We start from the raw sequence: 270 nt of genomic DNA, 5'->3' as shown, positions 1-270 counted from the left end.
GAGCACATCCCCTCCGCTAACGTGCCGCCTCCGCCTCCTGCAGAGCAAGCTGGTGTCCCCCGAGGATGACTCCGAGGTGTCTGGGACGTGCGACCGCATCGGCAAGGTGTCCGAGGTGGTCGTGGGCTGGAAGACCTTCGTCCTCGGCCTCCGCTTCGGCCTCGACGAGATCACCGACTCGTGGTATGTCTCGAGGTTCAGCCTGAGCTACGACCTCAGCGACCCCGAGTTCGCTTCGGCCGCCCCAGGTGAGACGCCCCTCACGCCCTC

At 66.7% G+C, this 270-nt stretch overlaps 1 protein-coding gene across 1 annotated transcript in view; it reads left to right on the top strand.

The window, feature by feature from the left end:
• The window catches only part of LOC119585488, a gene marked incomplete in the record, with an annotated part of 7684 nt that overhangs the window by 5981 nt on the left and 1433 nt on the right, over nucleotides 1-270 (top strand). The window contains 1 exon segment of the mRNA XM_037934133.1: nucleotides 44-248. Within this exon segment, the coding sequence (XP_037790061.1) occupies nucleotides 44-248 (205 nt within the window).

The sequence above is a fragment of the Penaeus monodon genome, chromosome 19 (assembly GCF_015228065.2).
Source record: "Penaeus monodon isolate SGIC_2016 chromosome 19, NSTDA_Pmon_1, whole genome shotgun sequence".
Taxonomy (NCBI): domain Eukaryota; kingdom Metazoa; phylum Arthropoda; class Malacostraca; order Decapoda; family Penaeidae; genus Penaeus; species Penaeus monodon.
Note: the sequence above shows the minus strand (reverse complement) of the source record. Positions and strands in the feature narration are given on the sequence as shown.